The following is a 22049-nucleotide window of genomic DNA, read 5'->3' as shown; positions in this document are numbered from 1 at the left end:
TCCTACCTCCTCATCCCCCGTCCCTCTGACTGCTGTCTCTCTGCACTCTGTAACCCACCTCTGCCTCTATTCTGTTCCTCAGTTCACTTTGTTCATTAGATTCCAATATAAATGAGATCATATGATATTTTTTTTCCTCTGCCTGCTTATTTCACTTAGCATAATAATTTCCAGGTCCATCCATGCCATCAAAAAGGTAAGATTTCCTTCTTTTTTTTTTTTTTTTTTGCTTATTTTAGATTTCCTTCTTTTTAACAGTTGCATGGTATTTCACTGTGTATATGTACCAAAGCTTTTTAATCCACTCGTCCACTGACGGACACTTGGGCTGTTTCCAGACCTTCACTATTGTGAACAATGCTGCCATAAATATGGGGGTGCATTTCTTCTTTTGGAACAGTTCTACAGTGTTCTTAGGGTATATTCCTAAAAGTGGAATAGCTGGGTCAAAAGGCAGTTTGATTTTTAATTTTTTGAGGAATCTCCATACAGTTTTCCACAGTGGCTGTACCAGTCTGCATTCCCACCAGCAGTGCAGAAGGGTTCCCTTTTCTCCACACCCTCGTCAGCACTTATTATGTGTTGATTTGTTAATGAGCCAGATTGGCTTTTTTTGATGTATCACTATTATTTATTATTTATTCTGTACAAGTCCCACAGTAGTGATAAACAGAAAGAAAAAAGGGCTTTCTTGGGGGGAGGTGTCTGAGGAGGGTGGGTTATGTCATAATGCTCTGTATAGTGGATGCTCTGAAGTGTCACCACTTACTAGTGATTTGGCTTTGGACAGGTTCCCGAACCCTCGGTGCCTTAGTTTCCTGATTTGTTAAACAAGGATTACATTTGTGCTGATATCATGAGTTGTTTTGAGGGTGAACTAATATAACACACGTGATCCTGGCTTCAGAAGGGCTCAATACCTGTTAGCTGTTATTCTACTCCTCTTTTCCCTATTTCTTTTCCTCCTCCACTGAAAAGAGAAAAGCTTTTGTTGAATTTTGGCACCTGTTCTCTAGATTCACAAAATGTTCACAAAGCTTAGGAGGAGGATAAAACTGAGAGAATCCATAATTCTAACGGGATTCAGCAAGCATATCTGCTTTGGGTTGGGTCTTTGGTTTCCCACTGCTCTGTTCTCAGTGCCGTTCTGGGTGAGCTAGGTGTAAAAATGGCCTCTTCCCTGAGCATCAGTTTATTTGAAAAATAAATGAACATATCTGTGATTAATAAAAATGACAACACTTATAAAATTAAGTTCTAAATGAACTGTATAGAATATAAGCAATGTAGGAATCTAATTTCAATTTGCTGACATTGGCTGTTGTTGTTTTTTTCCCCAGATGACTTATGTTGATTTTTATTTTTCATTTTGCTTAATAATTTTTTTATCAGAGGCTGTTGTTTTGATTATTGAAAGATGATACCATTTGGGGTGAAATTTTGAGCATGAGCTCTTATACAGTAATACAATAAAATGTCAGATGTTTATCTTAGAATTTAAAATATATTAAGATAGCTTAAAAAATAAATTTATAGAAATTTAAATATGATATCATTACCTCTTAATATCGTTAGCCTATTAGTGTTCTCTATCACTATCTAGATGTTAAGATGGCAAAAAGAGGAAGAACTGATGAACGCTTTGAATAAAACTATCAGGAAGGCTTACATTTTTTTGGGGGGGGTGACAGAGACAGAGAGAGGGACAGATAGGGACAGACAGACAGGAAGGGAGGGAGATAAGAAGTATCAATTCCTTATATCAAACTAAAAAGCTTTTGCACAGCTAAAGACAATAAGAACAGAATAAAAAAACAAACTACACAATGGGAGAACATATCTGACAATACATCTGATAAGGGGTTAATAACCAAAATTTATAAAGAACTTGTAAATCTTAACACCAGAAAGACAAACAATCCAATAAAAAAACGGGCAAAAGAAATGAATAGACACTTCTCCAAAGAGGACATACAGATGGCCAATAGGCATATAAAAAAATGCTCAACATCACTAATCATTAGAGAAATGCAAATTAAAACCACAATGTGATATCACCTCACACCAGCCAGAATGGTGCTCATCAACAAAACAACACAGAATAAGTGCTGGCAAGGATGTGGAGAAAAGGGAACTCTCCTGCACTGCTGGTGGGAATGCAGACTGGTGCAGCCACTGTGGAAAACAGTATGGAGATTCCTCAAAAGATTAAAAATCGAACTACCTTTTACCCAGCTATACCACTTTTAGGAATATACCCTAAGAACACCGTAGAACTGTTCCAAAAGGAGAAATGCACCCCCATGTTTGTGGCAGCATTGTTCACAATAGTGACGATCTGGAAACAGCCCAAGTGTCCATCAGTGGATGAGTGGATTAAAAAGCTTTGGTACATATATACTATGGAATACTACTCAGCCATAAGAAATGATGACATCGGATCATTTACAACAACATGGATGGACCCTGATAACATACAGAGTGAAATAAGTAAATCAGAAAAAACTAAGAACTATATGAATCCATAAATAGATGGGACATAAAAATGAGACTCAGAGACATGGACAAGAATGTGATGGTTAGGGGGGGGGGGGTTGGGGGAAGGGGAGGGGAGGGGCACAAAGAAAACCAGATAGAAGGTGACAGAAGGCAATTTGACTATGGGTAAGGGGTATGCAACATAATCAAATGTCGAAATAATCTGGAGCCTGACCAGGCGGTGGCGCAGTGGAAAGAGCATCGGACTGGGATGCAGAGGACCCAGGTTCGAGACCCCGAGGTCGCCAGCTTGAGCGCGGGCTCATCTGGTTTGAGCAAAGGCCCACCAGCTTGGACCCAAGGTCGCTGGCTCCAACAAGGGGCTACTCGGTCTGCTGAAGGCCCGTGGTCAAGGCACATATGAGAAAGCAATCAATGAACAACTAAGGTATTGCAACGCGCAATGAAAAACTAATGTTTGATGCTTCTCATCTCTCTCCGTTCCTGTCTGTCTGTCCCTGTCTATCCCTCTCTCTGACTCACTCTCTGTGTCTATAAAAAAAAATAAAAAAATAATTATCTGGAGATGTTTTCTCTGAACATATGTACCCTGATTTATCAATGTCACTGCATTAAAATTAATAAAAATATGAAAAAAAAGAAGTATCAATTCTTTGTTGCAGCACTCTAGTTGTTCATTGATTGCTTTGTCATACATGCCTTGATGGGGGGTGGGGTGGGGGGACTACAGCAGAGTGAGTGACCCCTTGCTCAAGCCAGCGACCTTGGGCTCAAGCTGGTGAGCCTTGCTCAAACCAGATGAGCCTGCGCTCAAGCTGGCGACCTCAGGGTTTCGAACCTCGGTCCTCCACATCCCAGTCCAATGCTCCATCCACTGTGCCACCGCCTGGTCAGGCTTACATTTTTTAGTTGTTGATCTCTCAATAAGTTTGTCTTAATTGTATTTTTGCTGTTTTAATAGCTAATCAGGCTCATCTACTGGCTTTCTTCATTCCGGTTAAGTGAAAAAGATGGCAGAGCCAGATCATGTTGGGTCATAGTTTTGGGGGTACAGAAAACAGGTCTTTGGGTTAAAAGGTACTTTACCTGCTCGTCATACTCTTCTACTAGATAGAGAAACATGCTCCGTGCCTTGTGGGAGATACAGACACATACACACAGTAGGTTTGGATGAAAAAAAGGGGCTCTATGGAAAGTAACCTTACAGGGTGATCTGACCATAAATCCGTAACTGGGCAGGTCATAGTGGATAGTCACACCCCATATAATTGTAGTGAAAGATTTTAAGCTGGCCCTGTCCATTTTTCTTTGGCATCTAGGTTAATACAACTTTGAAATACCATAAGTAATATCCTTCAAAGGTGGTATTAACTAACCCTCAAGAGAGCACATAATTTTAACTGTCCTGTAATCCAATCCCCACCTTGCTTTCTGCAGTCTTATGTCCCTCCTTAGTATCAAATGCTTAAAAGAAAATGCAAAACTATTGTTTTCCGGAGCATTTGAGATCTTGTTCTCCTGCATATGTTGTCAGCTCAGCTCAGCTCAGATAAACTCATAAAAATTCTCTCCAACTTTCGATATTTTTTTAAATAAATGTTTTATTTTATCGTATTGATTGCTTTTAGACAGAAAGAGAGAAACATCAATTTGTTGTTCCTCGTAGTTTTGTATACCTTGGTTGATTCTCTTTTATGTCCTGAGCAGGGATGAACCTAAAACCTTGGAGCATGGGAGCTGACCTGTGGTGGCACAGTGGATAAAACCGCGACCTGGAATGCTGAGGTCGCTGGTTGAAAACCTTGGGCTTGCCTGGACAAGGCACATATGGGAGTTCATGCTTTCTGCTCTCCCCGAAACCCCTTCCTTCTCTCTCTCTCCTCTCTAAAAATGAATAAAGTCTTAAAACAAATTAAAAACAACAACAACAAAAACCCTTGGTGCATGGGGAGGGGGGGGTGCTCCAACCAATTGAACTACTCTGTCAGGGCTCATAATTCCTTTGTATCCTTCCAGTAACCTAGTGTTCTAGAGGCCTCTTTCCTTGATGAGATAGATATATGAACATAGCTAGAGTCCTTGCTTGATTCTTAAATCTTTTACTAAGAGGAAAACAAACAAAAATATATCTTAAAAGCTATCTTATCTCACTAATGATTTTGAATGAGCCTTTCAGAAATGTCCTAGATGCCTGATCAGTGGTGATGAAGAGGTAGAGCAGGGGTCCCCAAACTAGGGCCCCCCTGCAGGCCGCATGCAGCACCCTGAGGCCATTTATCCAGCCCCTGCCACACTTCCCGAAGGGGCACCTCTTTCATTGGTGGTCAGTGAGAGGAGCATAGTTCCCATTGAAATACTGGTCAGTTTGTTGATTTAAATTTACTTGTTCTTTATTTTAAATATTGTATTTGTTCCCGTTTTTTTTACTTTAAAGTAAGATATGTGCAGTGTGCATAGGGATTTGTTTATAGTTTTTTTTTTATAGTCCGGCCCATCAATGGTCTGAGGGACAGTGAACTGGCCCCCTGTGTAAAATGTTTGGGGACCCCTGCGGTATAGGGTCAACTTTTAATGCTGAGCTGGGAGGGAGGTTCGAAAACCAGGACTTGTCCTGTCAAGGCACATACAAACAACAACTACTATGAGTTGATACTTCTCACTCCCGTTCCTTCTGTAAAAATCAATAAATAAAATCTTAAAAGCAAAAGTCCTAGAAATGTATCTCCGTGCATTGCCCTAAGGCTGGTTGAGTAAGGCGGGGCTGCTTGAGTAACGAGGAAGTGTTGGTAAAGGGCGGCAGGTCCTCAGGTGTAGAGGAATGCGTTCCCTCCCTCCCCGACCTCTGTTTCTGTGATTGTGCACCAGCCAGTGCCTGCGCCAAAACCGTACAACAGAAAAGACCAATCAAGGACGGCGATCCTCCTCACCTCCCTCTCTTTGCCACCGCCTACTCCAGACAAGCTGACAACCTAGACAGCTCCCCCGGACTTGTCTTACTTTTCCACGTCCTCCCCTCCAGCCAACGCCCCCTCCGCTCGCGCCGCCGATGGGACGCCGGAGGACCCAGCGAGCATGCGCGCCCATCCCGAGCATGCTCAGTAGAGCGCGCGGCGCCCCGGAGCTTCACCCAGGCGCTGCTGACGCGGAGGTGTCCGCCGCTGCTGCGGTAGCGACAGGAAGTGAAGTGGACCGTCCGGGTGACCGCGGCGGCCGAAACCGAGGCGGAAGGGCCATTGCGGCGGCGTCGTCCCCCAAGGAGGCTGAGCACCTAGAGGGCTCACCGGCTCGGAAGCCGGATCCCGACCTAGGCAGGATGGATCATCACCAGCCGGGGACTGGCCGCTACCAGGTGGTGAGTACCCGGCCCCCACGCCGGCCTCCTGCGCCTCCGGGGGGCCCCGGGACTGTGTCTCGCCGTAGCCCCAAGAGTCCCTTTTCTGGGATTATTCCCGTGCTGGCTATTTTATTTATTTATATATATTTTGGCTCTGCTGGCCGAACACCTGCTTCACATCTTCCGTGGAGCCTGTCTGCACTCCTTCGAGACCCTTCCCTCCCGACCCGACTCCTCCTGGCTACCCACTCCTCAGCCACACCCTGGACCCCTCCGTAAAACATCCTCTTCATTAAAACTGTATCTGTTTCATTTCTTACTTTCTTGGTCATTTCCTCATTCCCTGACCTAGTCACTCAGGACATTCCACTGGATTATCTGCCGGAATGGTACTGAGTTCACATACCTGCTGGCAAGGTGTTCGCCGTCATAAATGGAGTGGGGGAGGGGAGGAGGTGTAGGCATTACGTAGGGTCAGATGTGGACTTGGCCAAAAATGTGGTTTCAAAAATTGTGCAACAGTCGAGAGTAGTCCTGGTGCAGATCTGGTCTCTGAGCTCTAGTTCACCTTGTCGTTTTGTCCTTTTCCATTTTGTTGGTATTAAAAGTGGCTATTCCTTTTTTCTAAGATCCCCATTTTTATTTTCTTGCGGTTGGGGAAACAGGAAGTTTTCCTAGAAGAATGCTAATCTTGTTAGAAAAATTATTTTTCATTAAGTACAAAGTTTTCCAATTTAACCTTATAAACCTTTGTATATTGAATATGAGCGAAAAGTATTCCTCTATATTTTCAGTGTCAAGTTTTCTAATATATTTTTCCCTCTAGTATTCTGGTGGTGTCATTGGAGATTTATATTTTAAACCCTATTGAAACAGTGAACTCAGCAATAGTTGACTATTTTGTTGCAGCTAAGTAGCATGTTACTCTATAAACTGTGAGATGGTAATTTATTAAACCTATTTATTGAGGGAGAAGAGAAATACTTTAATAGGCTGATGGTGCAATTAATAGTACTGTTTGTGACATTTTACAAATGAAGAAATGTTAGTGAGGATTTCTCCTTTCAAATCTATTTGCATCTGTGAAACTTAGCTGTGAACCAAGAATTTCTTTTTAAATTTTTTAAAATTATATTATTTTTTATTGATTGATTTTTAGAGGAGAGCGGGGGAGAGAAAGAGAGAGAAACATCAGTTTGTTGTCCCACTTGTTTATGCATTCATTGGTTGATTCTTGTATGTGTCTTGACTGGAGGACGAACCCTCCCACAACTTTGGTGTTTGGGGAGGATGCTCCAAACCACCGAGTTACAAGTTCAGGGCCTAAGAATTTCAATTAGTAAGTGCATTTTGACAAATTTGAAGGCTTCTGATAGAGGAAATTCCAAAGTATGTAAGTTTGCATTTTTTTCTAAGATAAAAGCTCATGATGCTTTAATTTCACCTGGTTTACATGATCCATATTTTGAATTCTTTGGAAATTTATCCCTTTTTTTTTTTTTAAGGCAATTTGGAAAATGTTGCTGCCAATATGTAAGGCATTTATTAAGTTGTCAGTGTATATGGGTTTGGAGTCTAGCTTTTTTTTTTTTTTTTCTTTAAGGCATTCTTATTTTTGCAGACATTAACAAAAATAAAATGCCGTTGGGAAACATTGAATACTATTACCAGTGGGACTCGTTTCTTTTTGTAATCTCTCTTCTTTCCCGTTCCTATTTGTTCTCCTTATGGCATTCATTTGAATTCTTTCTCTTTGGGTATTTTACTTATCAGAATTAACCATGTTCTTATACACAAGTCACTATTCAAAACACTATTAAATGATGCAGCTGTGCCTTAAAATAATTTATTATATTGTCACATTTGCTATCAGTGGTTATGACTAGATAAGACTTGACTTATTCGTTTTAAAAAGTGTCTAACATCAAAATATGGAAGTTTGCTTTTTTAGTTTTAAGATTTTTTTCTCCCACTACAACTCCTTTTAGAATAAATGGACAGTATCACAGTATCACATTTTATTGTTTTATTGATTTTTGTTTTAACTGGAGATGTGTCCTACATAGACTTTGAATGGGTGGAGGCATTCCTTTAGAGCAGAGGGCAAAAATCAGTTCTAAAGATACTACTCACTTTAAATAGGTAGGACATCATTTTGTTTTTCTTGTGAGGCAAAGTGTTTGAGAATTATTTATTTATTTATTTATTTATTTATTTATTTATTTATTTATTTATTATTAAATGAGAGGCAGGGAGGCAGAGAGACAGACTCTTGCATGCACCTGGACCAGGAACCACCTACCCCATGCTCTGCCCATATGGGGCTACTGCTCTGTTGCCAGGCAATCAGGCTAATTCAGTGCCTGAGGTGAGGCCATGGAGTCATCCTCAGTGCCCGGAGCCAACTTACTCGACCATTCGGGCCATGCTGCAGGAGGAAAAGAGAGAGAGAGAGACAAAAAGAGAGAGAAGAGGGAGGGTAAGGGGTGGAGAAGCAGATGGTCTCTTCTCCTGTGTGCCCTGACCTACAGTCGAACCCGGGACTTCTAGATGCCTGGCGGACACTCTACTGCTGAGCCAACCTGCCAGGGCATAGTTTACATTTGGAATTTAATTCTTGTTACTGTGTAGTAATTTCATCTGGTTTTGTTGAAAATGGCCTGATCAATAACTATATATCTGTAGATGTATGCCAGAGAAGCAGTGTACAGTAATTGGTTTTCCAGTAGACTGTTTATCTAAGGACTACTCTGCAGCTGTGACTTATATGCACTGTTATTAACACAACTTGTGTGGCTGTCGTTAGCTCGGTTTTTGTTTATTTTGTTTTTGAAAACTCAGGAAAGATTAATAAACTTGAGCAATAAACAATTTCAGTTGTAAAGTTGGAGACAGGGAAGCAGGCGTAGCGGCAAAATGGTATGCAATGTTAATTTATCACTTACCCATAGAGTTAGCATTTAGCTTTCCTTATTGGAAAGTTAGAAGTGATGTCCAGGACCATTAGAATGATTTATTATCATTAACCAATCCACAAGTTTTATGCAGAAACTGCATTTTCTGTGATCTCTTCCCTTGCAATGTTAAATGGGTCTGAATTTTGTTAAGTAAAGCAGTGAATAACCGCGTAGAGTTAAAGAGCCTTAATTGTTACCTATCTAATGTCAGAAAAAGTCAGGTATGATAGGTAGTTTCATTGTGTTATGGGGAATTCAGTTTTATTTGGTAGGAAATGAGCAATGTTGCCGAACCATGAAGTAGTTGACAATGCTTGTAGCTGTTAGGCCACATTCTAACTTTGATGATCTGTATTTTAAAGGATTATGTGCCTGTTAAAAGCTGACTACTAAGATTCAAAGGTATTCTGTGTAAAAGTTAAATTGGCACTGTATATTGTAGCAGTAGTTTTCCAAACTGTATTACAGAATGAAGAAAATAGTCTTAGAAGATTTGTAACATGTATTGGCACAATAAAACAAATATTTGCATATTAAAACCATGACAAATTCTGAAGTAGAGATGATAGTTCGGATTTGTTTAATCTAACTCTCCCTAAACCTTGGCCACAGAGTTCTAAAGAAAAATTTAAGATTATATTGACATTTCCAAAATTTTAGTTTTCTATGAACTTAATGAAGTATTTATACTATGAAGATCTAGATACTTTGGTTTATTTATCTGTAGAATTAGAGTCACCCTTGATTAAATCAGCTGGGAAGGTGGTTGGCTATTAATGGTTAGAAAAGTATGTGTTAAAGTCACGTAGGCTTATATTTAGGATGTGCTTTTTACAATTTGTGAGCCCTTGGCTTAGTTACTTAAAGTCTTGGTGCCTCAGTTTTCTCATATTAGTGTCTATAGCATTTGGATTATTATGATTATATAATGTAATATATGTAAAAGATATAGGGTAGAGACTGGTACATGAAGAATAAATATTACAAATAACATACATGAAATAAACTGTAAAATATTAAAAATATTTCAATTTTTGCTGACGACCATCTTTGTGTCTCCTGTTTGTTTGTTTTTTTTACAGAGAGAGGAATAGACAGGGACAGACAGGAACGGAGAGATGAGAAGCATCAATCATTAGTTTTTCGTTGCGGGTTGCAACACCTTAGTTGTTCATTGATTGCTTTCTCATATGTGCCTTGACCATGGGCCTTCAGCAGATCGAGTAACCCCTTGCTCCAGCCAGCAACCTTGGGTTCAAGCTGGTGAGCTTTTGTTCAAACCAGATGAGCCTGTGCTCAAGCAGGTGACCTCAGGGTCTCGAACCTGGGTCGTCTGCATCCCAGTCGGATGCTCTATCCACTGCGCCACCGCCTGGTCAGGCTCTGTCTCCTGTTTTATTTAGCAACCTGAATATCATTGTTGTTCATATCAAGAATTGTAAAAAGTCTTAAGATTTTATTTTACCATATTTACAAGCTAATAAGTTAGTATGTTAATGTGTCATGGTTGCTGGCGAAAACAGGAGACTCCCCAGGTCAGAAACAAATAACGTTGTTACAGCACAGCAAGCTGCATAATCATCAGCAAAAAAAATTAATTATTGAGGTGACACTGGCTAACAAAATTATGCAGGTTTCAGGTGCACAATTCTACTGTACACCGTATTGTGTGTTACCCCTCCCCCAAGTCAAGTCTCAGTCCATCACCATTTATTCTTCCTATATCCGTCCTTGTCATTAGCTTATTCCTATAGGTTTTCCTTGCCATCAGGAACCATGAGGGTGATGCGGCTAGATGGATACACTAGTACAGGGGTTGGGAACCTTTTTGGCTAAGAGAGCCATGAATGCCACATATTTTAAAATGTAATTCCGTGAGAGCCATGCAACGACCCGTGTACGTTAGGCAATATCCAATAAAAATTTGGTGTTGTCCTGGAGGACAGCTGTGATTGGCTCCAGCCACCTGCAACCATGAATATGAGCAGTAGGAAATTAATGGATTGTAATACATGAGAATGTTTTATATTTTTAACGTTATTATTATTTTTATTAAAGATTTGTCTGCAAGCCAGATGCAGCCATCAAAAGAGCCACCTCTGCCTTGCGAGCCATAGGTTCCCGACCCCTGCACTAGTGGGTCATAGCAGAGGAACTTAGGAGCAAGGGTCCAGCATTGTTGAGCAAACAGAAAACATTGTAGCAAACACTAAACAAGCTCATTCAGCTTTCTCTGGAAGGGCAGCTACATACTTTGTAACCTTGAACTTGTTTGTTGCCCATGACTTAACTACAAGAATCCACTCAATGTCAGGAATGACAGCTTTGTAGTCTGTCACACTTAACAAAAATGTGCAGGGACCCTCAGGCCCATGGTGAGATAATAAATGTTCATTTTTTATCTCCATTCTGAATGAGATAATAAATGTTGATTTTTAAGTGCAGTAATTGACTCTTATTTTTCATTTCCAAGAAGTATTGCAGTTTTTTTTTACCATATGCTGTTCTCTAGTTACTGCCATCTTTTCTCAGTTTTTTTGATATTTACTTGTTTGTCTCCTCAAATTTATCAATATTCTTTATCTGGTGTATGTTCTTACCACACCTCTTTTACATCATCAAGGTTGCTTCTTGCTTAATATGAGAGATACTTTTCAGGTATTGTTTTGCTTCATTTTTGTTACATTGACACTTTGAACTTTTTCCTTAAGAACTCCTTCCTTATTCCTGATATGAAGAAACTTTCTACTCTGTATTTCTTGACTGTTCTTCTCTTGGTAAACTTACTTGACTTTTAAACATTGATGCTTTTTATGGCCTGGACTTTTGTAATAGCTTACTCAGTACGTTCTTTATCTGACCATCCTCCAGTGTATCTTTCATTTGTACTGCATGAGTCATAATAGTGACCTCTTAATTAGTTCCCCCTTCCCCTGCCTGTAATATTAAATCTTTCAAATATATAGAAAAGTTGAAAGAATTATACAGGTACTAAGGAGGGTTTACAGTTACTAACAGTTTGTACATTTGTGTTGCTGTGTATCTGTCAATTCCTTTTATTTTTTGGTTCTTTCAAAGTAAGTTGCATGTATAAGTGTACCTCATTGTAAACCTCATGCTTCTCATTAGCCTCATTAGCCCAGACTAGAGTTTAATAATTTCTTTTTCTTTGTGGAAAAATTGATGTATAGTGAAATGCACAAATCTTACATGGCCTATCAGATGAGTTTTGGCAAAAGCATACACCTGTGCAACCTAAACAATTTACAAAATATAGAGACGGAATAAGCAAACTTAGTTCCGACTTTTTTTTTTTTTTTCTTTTCATTTTTCTGAAGCTGGAAACAGGGAGAGACAGTCAGACTCCCGCATGTGCCCGACCGGGATCCACCCGGCACGCCCACCATGGGGCGATGCTCTGCCCACCAGGGGGCGATGCTCTGCCCATTCTGGGCGTCGCCATGTTGCGACCAGAGCCACTCTAGCGCCTGAGGCAGAGGCCACAGAGCCATCCCCAGCGCCCGGGCCATCTTTGCTCCAATGGAGCCTTGGCTGCGGGAGGGGAAGAGAGAGACAGAGAGGAAAGCGTGGTGGAGGGGTGGAGAAGCAAATGGGCGCTTCTCCTGTGTGCCCTGGCCGGGAATCGAACCCGGGTCCTCTGCACGCTAGGCCGACGCTCTACCGCTGAGCCAACCGGCCAGGGCCCGACTTTTATTTTTGTTTTATTGTAACACAACCATACCCATTCATTTACAATGGCAGATATGAGTATTTGAGGCTGAGATCACAAACCTGAATCAATATTTGCTATTCTGCCCCTTACAGAAAAAGTTGAGTGACCTTCCATATAGAACATTACTATCATCCTAGAAAGTTCTCTCATGAGTCCTCCCTTTCAATTTCTACCCACCATGTGACTGTTATTCTGGCTTTTTTTTCACTTCAATTTAGTTTTATCTATACTGGAATCATATAGTGTAATGTCTGCAAAGTTTCTTTCACTCTGCATGAAGTTTTGGAGATTGATACTTGTTATTGTGTGTGTCAGTAGCTCATCCCTTTTTATTGTGAAATAGTATCTTATTGTATAAATTGTATGACGTTACTACAATTTGTTTATTCATTGTTCTGTTGATGGACATTTGCATTGTTTCAGTTTTGGCCATTATTAAGGTGGCCAACTTTTTTACAGTGTAAAGGAGGACAAAAATAAATTGAAGAAAATAATATCATAAATAAAAGAAACATTTTATTCATTGCAACAATAATATACTATAATATGATAAATGCATAATAAAAACATTTGTAATATTTTATATTGTAATTATGCTTACATGCCTATTACTTTTGAATAATAATTGTAAGAAAAAAGGACTCATTTAGATACAAATACATCACATCACATGCAATGGATCGATTCTGCATTGATCGAATACAGACATTTAGTCTTACTAATACAGATTAGTCTTACAATATCAAAAAGGAGGACATGTAGGAGGACACTTGTCCAGGGAGGATGGAACTTATAAAAGGAGGACTATCATCCCTAAAGGAGGACGATTGGTCACCTACTATTATGGATAAAGCTGTTAGGAATATTCTACAAATTTTTTTGTGTGGAGATACTTCATTTCTCTTGTGCAGAATTAGGTATATATATATATATATTTAATTTCATAAGAAACTATTAGGCTTTTCCCCAAAATAGTTGTATCATTTTTCACTTCCACCAACATAAATTTAAGTTTTGGTTGCTCTACCACCTTTCTAAAATTTTGGTATAGTCTTTTTAATTTTAGCCATTCTGGTGGGCTTACTGGATTTTTGAGGTATAAATTTCTGTTCTAAACATAAATGTTTCTTGAATTGACCTTCCTATATTGTATAGTACCATATCTTTTTTTATTTTTTTGAGTAGTGCCATATCTTAGCAATTTCCATCCCTTATCTCTAATTTTTCTGCAGTAACTACTGGTAATGGAGTCCAGCAGGACCTACTGATTATTATTTCTTCAACTATAATATATTCACTCTTCCTTTCCTATTTATATCTCATCTGAAGTTCTGTACCACACCCTTCTGGTTTGTTTGCCTCATAAAATCCTGTTCTGTAATGTAAAAAATTCCTCTATATAATTTGGAAGAGGGAGGCATGTTGAGTTTCTTGCATCTGTCATTAACATCAAGGCAGAGGAGAAATTGAGAATCACCGTATTAGAGAATTTGCCATACTGAATTATGTTTTTGTTTCTCTTTCTACTTCTGTACTGGTGCTTTTTCTCACAGGTGCTTTAGGGTTCTGTGAATATCTGAATTTTATTTCATCTTTAAAATAGGTTTTAAACTTAAAAAAAAAAAACTGTAATGGAGGACATTTACTCTCCAGATATGATTTATACTAAGTTTCCAGTTTGAAGACTGCTATTATGTTAATTTGTATTACCAGGGCAATTTGTTTTTGAATGGATCCGATATGAAAGTATCTCTGGCTATTTCTGTGCGTGTAGTGATATTAACTGTATGTCATTGACTTGATTGAGTGCAGCTCATTTAAAAGGAATTATACAAATGAGTAAACTACATTAGCACACCTGAATATGCTGAATCAAATGCTAGTCATCACTAGGCATATTTGAGCAGTGCATAATCTAGTAATGGTGTAATAATTTGTGCAATAACAAGTAAATGCATTGGTATTATATCATGAAAATACCACAGTATAGATAGTTTGTTTACATGCTTATTTTATGTTTTGAGTGCCTTTTGTCAGATTTATGCTTAAGATAAGATATGGGAGAAATTTTTAGATATCATTGATTAACTATGAAACAAAGGTTGTATAACTCATTTATTCACTTAATATATAATAATTTATGAAGTATAGCTATCTGCCAAGTTCTGTTTTGGGTGCTGGTGAACAACACAGTTAAGTTCTTGTCTCATGGCTCATACTTTGGTAGAGGAGAAGCAGATAAGTAAGCATAATTTCAGATAGTGATAGGTGGTTTCAAGAAAATGAAGCAGGTTGATTCATAAATAATACATTTAATAATACTAGTGTAGCAATAATATATAGAACAATGACTTATGTCAAGAAGATGCTGAGAACTCTGCTAAGTGCTTTGCTTTACACATATAAGCACATTTAATCTTTTTTTTTTTTATTACAGAGACAGAGAGAGAGTCAGAGAGAGGGATAGACAGGGACAGACAGACAGGAATGGAGAGATGAGAAGCATCAATCATTAGTTTTTCATTGCGCATTGTGACACCTTAGTTGTTCATTGATTGCTTTCTCATATGTGCCTTGACCGTGGGCCTTCAGCAGACCGAGTCACCCCTTGCTCAAGCCAGCGACCTTGGGTCCAAGCTAGTGAGCTTTTGCTCAAACCAGATGAGCCAGTGCTCAAGCTGGCAACCTTGAGGTCTCGAACCTGGGTCCTCAGCATCCCAGTCTGACGCTCTATCCACTGTGCCACCGCCTGGTCAGGCAGCACATTTAATCTTAAATAACAAGTTTAAATATAACTATGGGATACATCCTGCTTACATTTATTAAATGTAAATTTACTGTCAAGATTATTTTAATTAAGACTACTAGCCTACCTACCATGTGACTGTAAATCATTCTATATCTGTATTTTCATGCCATGTTGTTATGGTTTATTCAAAAGCCTGATCATTTAGCTGAAATTACGGTATATGCAAAATTCTTCTTAAAAACCTGCCAAATACAAGTTGGGAAATGCTGCAGTAGTCTGAAACTTACTATCAGATTATTTCAAGGTTTTGACTTGCTTGCTTTTAGGATTTGTTTGAACATGAACAATTTAATATTTTAAAAGTTTAGAAATCTACTAGGTTTAGAATGTCTGTGATGTTTTGCCAGAATTAACCATTACATTATGTAAAGAAATAGTGCTGTTTGGCAGAGGCTTTGAGAATAAGGAAATAAATTGAATAGTTTTATGGCTTTGCTAATTTTGAGTCTCTAAAGATTGTAGCCTGTTGGATGTTGGACTGAAGAAATCCAGCAGTGACAGTTTTTGTAGAACATTTGTTCTTACTTGGGTAGAGCTTTCATTTATAACAGCGTGATTTTTTTTTGTGATTTTCCAAAAGCAAATCTTGAAATAATACTTGAGACCCTTTTTAAGTTTTTGTTTGTAGCCTTTAGAGAACAACATGAGTCTCTGCTTACCTCACCCCTGCTTGATTTGTTATTGTACTACCGAAGAGCTATACATACTTTTTTCTTCTAAACCTAATAGTTTTTGTTCTCTTGCCCCATCCTTCTCCATCCACCACCTCAAGTCATGGTCTCTCTTGCCTTCTGGCTTTTGAACATATTATTCCCATTTTCTCTTTTCTTCCTCCTTCCTCCAGTACTAATATCTGGATTTTATTCAGATCTGTTTAGTTGTTCTTTTCTCCAGAAAACCTTTCCTTACCTTCTGCCTCCCCACTTCTATTTTCTACCCTTTAGTAACAAGATTTGTGTTATTTTAACACTGTATGCTTATCCCTATCATAGTTCTTATTTCATGTATTTTGTAAACTCAGTGGGAAGTAGGGCATAGATCTGTCTTGCTTATAATATATAGTATATAGTATAGTTGTGGGCCCGTTATAGATACGTAGTAAGTAGTACTTACTAAAGAAATAAATGAATGCCTTTTCTGAATGATTTCAGGAGTATGCATGAGATTACTGGTATATTATCTTATGTTTATAAAGTAAACAGTTTTCTCTGGAGTTCTGTTATATAAAATAACTATGTCTTGCCTAACTATAGTATGTTGATATTCTTTTTAAAAAAATGTTTATTGATTTTAAAGATAAAATGGAAGAGGGTGGAGAGAGAAAGAGAGAGAGAGAGAGAGAGAAACACATTGATTTATTGTTTCACTTGTTTATGCATTCTTTGGTTGATTCTTGAATGTGCCCTTATGTAGGCCAACCTTGATGTTACAGTTGTCATAAGCTTTCTGTATACCTTCATGGAAAACCCCAACAATGTTACAGTTTTCGTTTAAAATAGTAATACATATTTTAAAAAACAAGAGGAAAAATATTTTTATATGCTTCTCCCTATGCTCTGTTCATTCCTGAAGAAACAAATTTCTCTTTATTAATCTTTTTCAGCCTAAAGAACTTCCTGTACTATTTCTTAAAAAGTACAAATCAGCTGTTAATCAATTCTCTTTTATCTGAAATATCTTTATTTCTGCAGTACATCAATATATACAGTGTGTCCGTAAAGTTATGGTGCACTTTTGACCGGTCACAGGAAAGCAACAAAAGATGATAGAAATGTGTAATCTGCACCAAATAAAAGGAAAACTCTCCCAGTTTCGTACCTATTCAGTGCAGTTTGATGTGGGCTCACGCACAGATTTTTTAGGGCTCCTTAGGTAACTATCCCGTGTAGCCTCTACAGACTCGTCACTGACTGATGGCCTACCGGAATGGGGTTTCTCCACCAAACTGCCAGTTTCCTTCAACTGCTTATCCCACCGAGTAATGTTATTCCTATGTGGTGGCGCTTCGTTATAAACGTGCTGATACTCACATTGCACTTTGGTCATGGATTCGAATTTAGCGAGCCACAGAACACACAGAACTTTCCTCTGTACCGTCCACATCTCGACTGGCATGGCCGTGGGCTGCTCTGCAGTATACACAGTGTTACGTCATCATCTGCGCATGTGCACTTGCTGCCACATCATCCTACAGAAACTGGGAGGGTTTTCCTTTTATTTGGTGCAGATTTCACATTTCTGTCATCTTTTGTTGCTTTCCTGTGACCAGTCAAAACTGCACCATGACTTTACGGACACACTGTATTTTGATACAGACTTTTTGGCTGAGTATTTTTCTCTCAGCCTTTTAAGATGTTCCATTTTCTTATGACAACCATGGTTTCTGCTGAGAAATATGTAGTTATTTGAAACATTGTTTCTCTGTAATATGTTGTTTTTCTGAGGCTGCTTTCAGTAACTTTTCTTTATCTTTGATTTTTAGAAATATTAATACATTGTGCCTAGGTGTGGTTGTCTTTGTATTTGTTCTGTTTTAGCCTCACTGAGGTTGAATTTATAAATTTACTTTCTTCGCCCCTGCTCTAGTCTCCTTCCTTTGTTTCCTTTGAGCTTCAAATTACTACATGGCTTTTTATCAATCTTTTAAATTTTTTAAAGGTCCATGTGGCTCTTTGTTTGCTTATTTAATTTTCAATCACTTTCTTTTCTTTAGAATGGATAAATGTTATCAGTCATTTAAAATCACTGGCTCTTTCCTCTGTCATCTTCATTGTGCTATGGATTTCATTCATTGAATTTTTTTTTATTTTTAGTTACCTTTTTTATTTCAAAATTTCTATTTGGTACTTTTATTGTCTCTGTTTCTCTGCTGAGATTCCCTGTCAGTTCATTGATTTCAAGTAATTTTGCGTTACTTCCTGGAACAGCAATAATAGCTGCTTTAGCCCTGGTAGGGTAGCTCCATTGGTTAGTGTTGTTCTGATACATTAAGGTTGCGGTTCAGTCCCCGGTCAGGACACATACAAGAATCAACCAATGAAAGCATAAATAAGTGGAACAACAAATCATTGTTTCTCTCTCCCCCGCCCTTCCTCTTTTTCTCTAAAATCAATCAATAAAAAAAATTTAAAAATAGGATCTTAAAAAAAAGTAAATAAAATTCTTATATGGTAACTATAATCTGAGTTCTCTTGGAATTGCTATCTTTTGTTTGCCTTTTTCCCAGAGAATTATTTTTATTTCCTAATATTTTGTATTTCTAATAATTTTGGATTTTATCCTGGATATTCTGCATGTTGTGCTGTGGTCCTCTGGAGGAAAAAAAAAAAATCTCTCTATAGATATCTATATTGTTTTAGAGGTTGTCAACTCAGCTTTAGATTGTAAATATTGTTTCATGCACTGTTCAGTGGTTCAAATCTAAGCCTTTTTTCTTAGGCCTTTACTAATCTGTTTTGGGCAAGTTCTACCCATGCACTGTTCAAGGGTTAGTGATTTCCCTAAACTTTTGGCCTGTCCAGGCTCCATTCCATGCTTCTTCTGGCTAGGAATAGCAGGGTTTCTATTGCAGGTGTTTTTTGTTTTTTGTTTGTTTTTAATTTTGGTGACACAGAGAGACAGAGAGAGGGACAGACAGACAAGAAGGGAGAGATGAGAAGCATCAATTCAACCTTAGTTCATTGATTGCTTTCTCATATGTGCCTTGACCAGGGGGCTACAGATTGTGTTTTTCAACCAGCAACCTTGGGCTCAAGTTGGTGAGCTATGCTCAAACCAGATGAGCCCGCGTTCAAGCTGGTGACTTTGATGTTTCGAACCTGAGTCCTCTGCGTCCCAGTCTGACGCTCTATCCACTGTGCCACCACATGGGCAGATTTTATTGCAGTTTTTTTTTGTGTGTGTAGAATTTATTTTTATTTATTTATTTTACAGAGACAGAGTCAGAGAGAGAGATAGATAGGGCCAGAGAGACAGGAACGGAGAGAGATGAGAAGCATCAATCATCAGTTCTTCTTTGCGATGTCTTAGTTGTTCATTAATTGCTTTCTCATATGTGCCTTGACCATGGGCCTTCAGCAGACCAAGTAACCCCTTGCTCAAGTCAGTGACCTTGGGTCTAAACTGGTGAGCTTTGCTCAAACCAGATGAGCCCGCGCTCAAGCTGGTGACCTTGGGGTTTCAAACCTGGGTCCTCTGCATCCCAGTCCGATGCTCTATCCACTGCGCCACCACCTGGTCAGGCTCTATTGCAGTTTTAATAACATAAGCCGTCATGCCTCTTCACAACTATGGTTTTGCCTCAGAGCAAAGCTGAAAAAAAGGGGGGGGGGGAAGCTCATCTGTGCAGGTTGCTTCTCCCAAGTTTTATTTTCTCTTTACATATTCATTTTTTTTTAGTTCAAAATGCTCAGAAAGTTTTTTTGTGTGTGTGTGTGTTTAGTTTCAAGTTTATTGTTGTCAGTGGGAGGGTTGGATGGTAGGGGGCTTATGCTCTGATGTTGGAACTTGAGCCAACTGTACATTTTTGAGATTTTTGTTTTTCTACTCCCTGCATTAATTTTTCTTCTAATACTTTTATTTCTTATTGGAGCTTTTTTAAAAAAAATTGAGTGTTTCTTCTTTCTCTGTTCATATACTATATATTCTATGAGTTGTGCTTGTAATGTTTTTGACTTGTGGATCCGTGGGCCTCAGTGTCCTGTCATTTCTTTTTTTTGTTGTTGTTGTGTCATTTATTGTTGAGCCAACCTTTTCATTGGGGGCCTCGCAGATGTCAGTGTCTGCAGCTTAGTTAGGAAGCTATGACAGTAATTTAGGTAAGGAATCATGGTGGCGTGGCCTGCGTAGTAGCATTGGAGAGATAGATTCAAAGATGTGTGTGTAGTGCACTCATTGCATCAGCAGTAGTCATAAAGATAATCTTGCAGCAGGGTAGATGACTACCTGTCAGGTTTTTTTATGAGGTATCTATAAATAGAAAGAGCCTGAATTTAGAGACACTAAAACTTGAATTAGAATCTTTCTTTGTCCCTAAGTAGGTGTGTCAATTTAATTATTTAAAGTTTGTTCAATCTGGCTCTCCTCAGAGGGTTGTTCTAGGGAACAAAGTAAAAGAGATATATAAAGTGCTTTTTTTTTTTTTTTTTTTTTTACAGAGACAGTGAGAGTCAGAGAGAGGGATAGATAGGGACAGACAGGAACAGAGAGAGATGAGAAGCATCAATCATTAGTTTTTTTGTTGGGACACCTTAGTTGTTCATTGATTGCTTTCTCACATGTACCTTGACCGTGGGCTTTCAGCAGACTGAGTAACCCCTTGCTCGAGCCAGCGACCTTGGGTCCAAGCTCCTGAGCCTTGCTCAAGCCATATGAGCCCACGCTCAAGCTGGCGACCTCGAGGTCTCAAACCTGGGTCCTCAGCATCCCAGTCTGACGCTCTATCCACTGTGCCTCCACCTGGTCAGGCTAAAGTGCTTAAAAAAAAACACATTTATTGGTCTTCTCCTGTGTCAGGCATTATTCTGAGCATGTATAGGTATTAATTTTTGTATTCTTTATACGAGACAATAAGCCCCATCTTATAGATGGTAAAAATGAGACTTAGGCAGGTCACAGAGTTAGTAAGTGTTGGAACCTAGGTTTGAATCTAGAAAAGTTTATTCTAGCACCTATTTACTTAACCAGTATGCTTCTTATTTTTAGCCTGTTAGTTATTGAACAGGTTCAGAAATATTTGTGCCAGTTTTTTTTTATTTATCTGTACATAATGTATTCCTTCACAGTGCTTTTTTCATTGATGTCATTACAAGCAAAATGAATGTATAATGAAATAATTTCGAGTCCTTATCAGTGTTTTAATCATGCTAACTAGAGGTTTCTCTTTAAAGCAGAGTTGTTTTTTAAAATGTAAAGTTAAAAATATAGATTACTAGGCTTTTTTCTCCTCTGAAACTACTTGGTAAATTTGTTTATTATGTGTGCTGACAATTGCAATTTCAGTTCTATAGAAAACTATCAACTCATCTTTCTGGATAGTATTTTTGTGGCGGTTTCTTCAAAGGCACAAGTTATTGCATCTTCTAGTGCAAATCAATGCAATAATGAAATTCACGTATGTAAATTTTTAATGGAAAATGCAAATCACGCCAAGTTTTGTGGAAAACCTTGGTGTAACAGTGTTTTTATATTGACTAGTGTCTTTAAAAATGTGGCATTAGAGCAGTGGTTCTCAAACTTTTTAAAGTTGGGGCACATTTAAAGTCCTACAAAATAACTGTAGGTGCACTATATACAAATTTCTGAGAAATATGTTATAATAAGTCAAATATTAAAGAAAAAATATAAAGTCCAAGCGTGCTTTTTTTAAATATACATAATTTTATTATAAAACTTTTTAAAAAACAAAATGTAACAGTCTAAATAACCCAAAATTTACTATACTGAGACGAAACTAATTCCGAGTCTGCTTTGCCACCATACACAAGTCAAGAAATTAAAGAAACCATTAAATATTTAGAAACATTTAACATCCGAAGCCTTAAAATCTAATTGTATGCAGTAGCCCCTCAGAAAGCTACAACTTGCATTTTTATTTTATTTATTTTTTCTTTCTTTTCTTTTTGTTTTTTCTTTTTGCATTTTTCTGAAGTTGGAAACGGGGAGGCAGTCAGACAGACTCCCGCATGCACCTGACTGGGATCCACCCGGCATGCCCAC

At 38.5% G+C, this 22049-nt stretch overlaps 1 protein-coding gene across 1 annotated transcript in view; it reads left to right on the top strand.

Annotated features, from left to right (window-relative positions):
* Positions 1 to 5487: 5487 nt before the first annotated feature.
* Positions 5488 to 22049, top strand: part of NDFIP2 (Nedd4 family interacting protein 2) — an 86878-nt gene continuing 70316 nt past the window's right edge. Inside the window, exon 1 of the mRNA XM_066380696.1 lies at positions 5488 to 5851. Coding sequence (XP_066236793.1) covers positions 5546 to 5851 — 306 coding nt within the window. The 5' untranslated portion in view covers positions 5488 to 5545. The remainder of the gene's footprint in view (positions 5852 to 22049) is intronic.

This window comes from Saccopteryx leptura, chromosome 4 (genome assembly GCF_036850995.1).
Source record: "Saccopteryx leptura isolate mSacLep1 chromosome 4, mSacLep1_pri_phased_curated, whole genome shotgun sequence".
In the NCBI taxonomy this organism is placed as follows: domain Eukaryota; kingdom Metazoa; phylum Chordata; class Mammalia; order Chiroptera; family Emballonuridae; genus Saccopteryx; species Saccopteryx leptura.
The sequence above is the reverse complement of the archived record's forward strand: the minus strand, read 5'-3'. Positions and strand labels throughout refer to the sequence as shown.